The sequence below is a fragment of the Wyeomyia smithii genome, chromosome 2 (genome assembly GCF_029784165.1).
Source record: "Wyeomyia smithii strain HCP4-BCI-WySm-NY-G18 chromosome 2, ASM2978416v1, whole genome shotgun sequence".
In the NCBI taxonomy this organism is placed as follows: Eukaryota; Metazoa; Arthropoda; class Insecta; order Diptera; family Culicidae; genus Wyeomyia; species Wyeomyia smithii.
In genome coordinates this window covers 119,164,300-119,171,604 of record NC_073695.1, presented here as the reverse complement: position 1 = coordinate 119,171,604, position 7,305 = coordinate 119,164,300, and the positions used below count along the sequence as shown (strand labels likewise).

The 7,305-nt window shown below is 37.3% G+C and overlaps 1 protein-coding gene across 1 annotated transcript; it reads right to left on the bottom strand.

Moving 5' to 3' along the window:
- Window positions 1–2,512: 2,512 nt before the first annotated feature.
- LOC129722532 (uncharacterized) lies at window positions 2,513–4,751 on the bottom strand. The gene is made up of 5 exons (XM_055676040.1): window positions 4,598–4,751; window positions 4,221–4,391; window positions 3,886–4,161; window positions 3,566–3,822; window positions 2,513–3,342 (listed from the first exon to the last, which is right to left on the bottom strand). Exons 1-5 carry the CDS (start codon window positions 4,647–4,649, stop codon window positions 2,923–2,925), a joined length of 1,176 nt encoding a protein of 391 aa, XP_055532015.1. The 5' UTR covers window positions 4,650–4,751; the 3' UTR covers window positions 2,513–2,922.
- Between the last annotated feature and the right edge of the window lie 2,554 nt (window positions 4,752–7,305).

Here is a 7,305-nt window from a genome sequence, read left to right as displayed (position 1 = left end):
CTTTCTCAGCATAGTGAAAACCGGATCGACAAAAGCTTCGGTTTTTCATTCGACTATGATACGTCAAAAGCCTCGGGCTTTCATTAGTTTTAAAACTAACGAAACAATAATTATTTTCCCGCTGTATTTATTTATTGATATATCTATACGCTCTCCCCCTGATACTAATCAAAGAATATTTCCTAGAACAATTTCATCGTGTTCAACCACTATTCATCTTTCTCTCAACCGTTATTGTATAACAACCTATAAGCCAGCAACCGAAAATGAAATTTGTCAACATGCTCGAAAAAGCTACAACCAGGATAGTCGTCAGTCAAAACGATAGCGGCACCAACGACCGTGGTAGAGGATGCAGCAGCACCGAAGTACAATAACCATTTACAGTGCTTCTAACAATCAGTCAGACGGATCTAATTGTCAAATATTTCACAAAGCAATTTCTCATCGCCCCGCTAATGCATCACCAGGAGGCGCTATCAAGCGCTGGCATCCGGCCATTCCTTTTTGTCCTGGCCAACGGTGCTCTCCGGGCGTTTATGAGGCACTGGACGGTTAGCAGCAAGTAAAAATGGGGAGTAAAATGGATCAGCGATGATATATTCCATCACCTTGCATTTCGGGAGAAACAAAGTTAGCTTAAGGCAAAGATGGTGTAATTTTGGGTGTGAAAAACGATATTGTAAGATGTTCCAGAAAAGAAACCGCTATCCTAAACCGGTACTCGCTGTACAATTGTATTTCTTATTTCGGTCGTGTAGAATTCCATGCTGGGAATCCAAACGACGAAAGGATGTACGATGGAATGCTCCATGGGGGATTGTTCGATATCAGTATTTACCAGAAAACACTTCTCCTAGTTATGTAGGTAGAGACAGAAAAGCGTTGGTTGTCCCCGCAAAATGAATCACACTTTGTCTCTTATACCAACAACCTGCTGAGAAACAACGGCTGGGTTCGCAAACAAGCTGGTGGTTATTAGATTAGAGAATTTTCTAACCGCAGATGTTATTATTTTTAGTGATAGTTTGTTAGACCTCCCAAAAGACAGCATATTTTCGCCAAGCTTGTTGCTAAGAGAAGATTCGTAGTACCTATGAGCGTAGCCATCTGCGACCTCTGGTGACACAGAACTTCTAACTTGAGCTATAAATTATGTACACAGTGTAACTTTTTACTTTTTAGCAGTTTTCTAGCTGTTAAACTGAAAAAATGAAAATGTTAATTGATTTGTTGATGTATCAGAATAACGCATTTGTCATTGCAATAAAACAACTTTTATCATACGTATAATTTTACTTCAATTGAATATATTTTGGTCATTGAACTAGGATGTAGATTTTATTACTTAGTGCTTTGTTCATATTTTAATTAGCGTAAGTGATATCTAAAACTCATATCTATCAACCCCTCTTTGTAATTTCGATATGCAACTGTAGCTTCGCTTCTTTGTTCCGTCATTCGTTAACACTATTCCGATACCAATGTACCGGATTTTCAACTGGCTCAAAATTAAATGAATATAGCAGCGATTCGCGTGCTGTAGCATAGCAGCGATTCAGCGTAGCATGTAGCGATTCTGTAGCAATTTCTGTACAAAATAAATGTAAATAGATTGATCTCTTTTTTCTACAACAAAATCAAAACTTGTGCACAACTTTTCATTCGTCATGTGACACATCCAAAACGTACTGGAACTGAACAGTGAATAGCCATGTTTTCGAAGTTTTGGGAGCAAAAAATACTTCGATAACAAAATATTTACCAGTAGCAGTTTCGGCTTGCGTGTTTGTACTTACATGGGTAAAATATTTCAAAAAGTAATCATTGCATGAAACTTTTTGCACAATTCATGTTCAAAATTGAATCGAAGTATTTGCGTAAAAATGTAGTAGAGTAGTTATGGCACGATTTTACAAAGAACACACATACACTAAAGTCGCTTTTTACGCGGGGGATAGGTGCCGCGTAAAAAAAACCGCGTGAATTCCGGAATCCGCATATTAAAAAAACGACGTAAATTCCGGAATCCGCGTAAAAAAACCATCGTTAATTTTGCATTCTGAGTCAAGGGGAACCCAAATCTGGGCAAAAAAAGAATACGGCGTAAATTCCGGAATACGCGTAAAAAAACCGCGTAAATTCCGGAATCCGCGTAAAAAAAACCGCGTAAATTCCGGAATCCGCGTAAAAAAAAACCATCGTGAATTTTGCATTCCGAGTGAAGGGGAACTGAAATCTGGGCAAAAAAAATACCGCGTAAATTCCGGAATACGCGTAAAAAAACCGCGTAGATTCCGGAATCCGCGTAAAAAAAACTGCGTAAATTCCGGAATCCGCGTAAAAAAAACCGCGTAAATTCCGGAATCCGCGTAAAAAGCGACCTTAGTGTATATATTTTTTGCAATCACGAAGTGGGGACCATAGCCCCTTCTAGAATTTCCTATAGAATGATCGTATTCAATATAAAGCCATTTCATAATTCTTCTCAAGGCATCAAAACCAACACAAATTGAGATGTCATAATTTATTTGGTAAGTACTATTACAAAATGCGTTTCTAAACCTTCTCTTAGATTATTTTCACCAAGGAATTTTCCTTAGTTGCGCCCGTGAGTTTGCTTTTAACTTATATTTTATTTGGCTGGTAATTTGGTAAAGCATTGATGGCTAACCCAGACTATTGTTTTGAAGTAACATTGCTTATGTTAGAGCATAGACATTTTAGTTAATGCTGAAAATTATAAAACAATTTACAGCAAATATAAATATTTACATCTTCCCAGCAAATGACTATTTCTCGCCGCACGGTGCAATCATTGACTTTGGTTTTTATTCAATCGTTCAATCGTATCGCACATTATTTGCACATTCGAGCGGTATCTTCTGCGAGACACATAGAGCTCATGGAGAGGAAAACAATTTAATTAAAACGAAGAATGTTGGGAGTGTCTACTTTCGTCGGAATGAACTTGATTACTTTGCGAAGCTCCGGTACACTGCAGCAGTAGGTGAATCCTTTCACCAAATCGGCAAACTCCTTGTGGCTCCATCCGAAACGGTCACAAACATCCTGACAGAGATACTCGCCCCGCTGAGCGTAAGGATTGTTCAACGTCACGAACGCCACAGCCGAGTTGGCATGGTATAACACCTTCCAGAACCACTTGGGCACTTCCAGCTGAGAGTTCTCCGATAATGTTATCGGAACCAACTGACCAGTGACACTCGGCAAAACCAAAATGTCGTATACTCCGGTGATAACCTTTACGGTGTCATTTACCCGTGCGGCGAAGGCTCGGGCAGAATTTTCTACCCGTATCCAGTTTCCAACATTGATTATCTAGTAATGAATAGATACAAATATATCTTAAAAACAGCATGAGCACGCAGATATAACAATTTATAATATGTCAAATTCATCAACCAATTGCTATCAACAAAAAGTAATCAGTCATTTGGAATGCAATGATAACGAAATAAATAAAGTTTTGTTAATTACCTAATGTTTCGTTAAATTGTAGACAACATGCAATGTACAATGCATTCTTTAATTACGAATTTACCTGCCATTCGGGAGCTGCGTTTATATAAAAATATGTTGCTGCAGCCCAGGTATCTAAAACTGCGTCCCCGTCTGGAGTAAGATGGCCTTTTGCGAAGAACGAAGAGGACGAAATATACTTCCGTGCTTCAGCTTCTGACCCTAACAGCTCCGCTAATCGGGTCCGTTGAGAGTTCTGGGTGTAGACTGAAGAAAATTTGACCTTGCTGCTCAATCCGCCAACCCTGAACGCCGGACGATCGTTACTGATTTGCGCAACTAACGAAATATATCAAAATTAAATTATTTTCTACAAAACTTCCAACCATTGTGAATTATTACTATCGATGGAATGCCCAAGGATGTCATGTTCAGTATAAATAACCGAAGCTTTCTCTAAGCTGTAGCATGAGATAAAAAGTTTAACAAATGGTATTCCCAAGATTTCATATCCAATATCGAAAAGAGCACCAGTCCCACCGGCGCAAGGGCGATTTTGAGGTTTTATCGAGCTTGAAATACTTGAGGAACAGTTGAGCTGATTGTGCTCATACTTTTTTCCATTGAACCTGAAATCCATTTGTTTTATACACGACAGATTTGCCAAATGTTCATTTACTGAAATAATGAAAAAACAAATGAATAAAAAAACGGCAAAATGTACACTAAAATTATACTTTCAACGATCTTATTTTTGCTATTGGCACAACCGATAAGAACGCTCTCTCCTTCATTCCATTGAAAATGCGATCCCTTGGGTTCTTGTAGCACGTACAATGTTCCTTTGGGCTTAAGCCATAATGGTGCTTTGTCGTGTGATGCACTACTCCGTAAATATGATCGGCAATCTGGTAACCAAAAAAAAACAATTTGATTAACCCTTGGAGACATAAAGCAATGTCATATACTGTTGTGAAATACTTCATATTATTAGAATTGATCAAATAAGGGTACAAAAGTAGAATTGATCAAATAAGGGTACAAAAGTCTTCATGTGAGGACGCACTAGTTTGATTCCGCTATTTTATATTAAAAAAATATATTCTAAGCTTACCAGCGAACACCGTCAACACACAAACTGATAGCAAAACTAATGGTTTCAGCATTTCTAGTATGGCTAGTATGATTTCTATGTGCTCACGATCAACGCTGAGGTACAACTGATTACGCTAAGAATGATCGAGTGACAGTATGATCACTTGAAGACAAACCACAATGACAATCTATATTGACGTAGTCTAAATGTAAAGGTACAGTCAGTGAAATAATGAGTGCACTTTAATGAATTAATAATAATACATACAAAATGACTCACCGTTACCGTAATTGTACTCATTTGTACGCGTTGAAATTTGAAACAGAATGTATCACATTCTTTCAAGTTATTTTATGAGTAGGGTAGAAACATCGATTTTGGCCATGTCACATGTTTTTGCCATACTAGTATTTAATTGGCAATCGTACAAAAATATGGGTAAATACTCGATTTTGAAAATCTTCTACTTTAACTTCTGACATTTCCTTATAAAATAACAATTATACTGCACCCAGTTTCCTAAACAAACTACTTTAAACATAATTTGTGTTTTTTTTTGCCACTTTATTTGAAATTGTCTTTTGTCAATGGTGGGCACCGCTAGCCAAAAGTTAAGCGACACTAATCGTTAATTCACTTACAGGAAAATGCAGCTGCGACTAATGTGTAATATTACCACAAAATATCGAAACAATGGTCGCAGTGGTCAACAAAAAAAAATGCATAACATATATTCGAAATTTTCGACTTGCAATATTTGCAGACTGATGAGTTAAAAATCCCTTATATAATATACAGCAACCTTTTTTTGGTTAGCCACTAACGCAGGCAGAAGGCATTCAAAAGAAGCCTGATTTTCAGTTTGGATTTTGTCTAGCCAAATTGTTATGGTCATCATTTTTTAATACTCTTTTCGAATCCTTGTGTGGAGAACGTAAGTAAATTGAGCTGAAACATGACCCTATTTACATCTTTGTGTTAATTTTATTTAAAACACGAACAGAACCGATAGCAGCCATACCGAGAACTTAGAGGTTCCTGAATTCCTGCGCCATGGCTTCTCGGTAAACGTTTTTAAATTCCAGTGCCTCACACGGTTGCGATTAGATTATTCGTGTGTATACAGCACATCTCGTATGCATGGGAAAAGAAATTTCAGAGGATTCGACGAGAAAATCTTAAACAACCACTAGCTCCTTTTCTTCAACGCTATTTGAATCAATTTCCCCTTTGTGGACGTCATCTGAGAATGTTTCTGGTACCTAAACAACTTATCTCTGATTCAAATTGAATGGAAGATTTTACATTGTTTCGTCCAGGGTTGCCACTAAGTTTTAAATAAAATCTGGCAAAACGAAAATAAAAGTCTGGCAAAAATCTGGCACTCATTTTTGGATAAAATTCCTGACAGAATGATCTTTTTATTTTATTTTTTGCTCTCGCCGGCTGTAGGTAGGTAAAGGCCAGCCACGGCCCGTCTCGCATTAATGACCTTTTCGCGAGACGACGCGGATGAAATCTGGCAAATATCTGGCTCATTTTCAAATATCTGGCAGATTCTGAGGTTTATCTGTTTGTCTGGCGCGATAACAAGTCTGGCAAAACCCAGGTTTATCTGGCATACTGACAACGTTGGTTTCGTCCATTGCCGTTGTTCTTTGCAAAACCTTGTCTTGTTAACAGAATTTTCAATGTATGTGTAAATTGCTCGTCCCAAAACGTCGTATGTGCAATGATCAGTTATTCTTGTCGATATATGATTGATTATGTGGCGACCAGAATTTCTCATAGACCTCTCCAATCGTGCATGTATTGATTCACTTCACATCGTGTAAGTCGGATTGAAAATGAGGCCAACAATGTGCTGTCAAAATGCCTGCATCGATTACGGAATTTTCATTTTCTTTTACTGACTTAAAACTTAATTTATTTCTACGCGGATTGTGTGATTTGTTTACGGATAGTATTTTACAAAATGAATATTTGATTTCCAGCATCGAGCAACTCAAAAAAGACTATATTTTTCGATTTGCTTAAAACCTCGGTAGAATTGACTAAGAATCATTTATGAGGCAAACTGTCTGAACTGTCAGAAAGCTCTATTGTATCTACCCACTGAACATGTTTTGAACGTGAAAATTGACGATTTGGTCATCACACATTGATTGCTTAACAATAAGCTTGTGTTTGTATGGCATATTTTGTTTATTAAAGCTTGTCGCATATTGCAAGATCAAGTTGGTTCTGGTTAAATTAAATGATAGATTGGTGTTGCTAATACCACAAACATTTGATTGTTAAATTTTTAAAGAAACAAAACTTGCACTGGAATACGAATTGAAGTTGTTTTGTTTTGCATCTCGCTCGGAAAAATCAAATTACTTGATCAGTAGTCATAGATTTAACTGTGGTTGCTTCTATTTTATTTGTATATCATACTGAGCACATTCTGCAATTTTGGTTGTCTTTGGTATTTTTCTCGACATTTAGGTTTAGACTTTAGACTTTACTGGACATGATCGAAACTTTTTACTGGTGTCTGGAGTCACTGGAACATGTTTTAAGCGGATTGCGCTACGTATTCTCCGTGTAAAAACCGAGATTAGCATATTTTTTAAAACAAGAAGAATCGATATTTTCTATATGAAACATACTATGGCCAAAGCCGGTGCTTTTATCCTATGGCCAAATCAATTAATTGCTGCAACAAGTAATCGCGTAGCAGG

Excerpts from the sequence above, each read along its gene's own strand:
- LOC129722532 (XM_055676040.1), bottom strand. The coding sequence starts at position 4,649 with ATGCTGAAACCATTAGTTTTGCTATCAGTTTGTGTGTTGACGGTGTTC. Across the intron at positions 4,162-4,220 it reads CAAAAATAAGATCGTTGAAA|TAAATGAACATTTGGCAAAT; the intron begins GTATAATTTTAG and ends TCATTATTTCAG. Across the intron at positions 3,343-3,565 it reads ACGCAGCTCCCGAATGGCAG|ATAATCAATGTTGGAAACTG; the intron begins GTAAATTCGTAA and ends ATTCATTACTAG.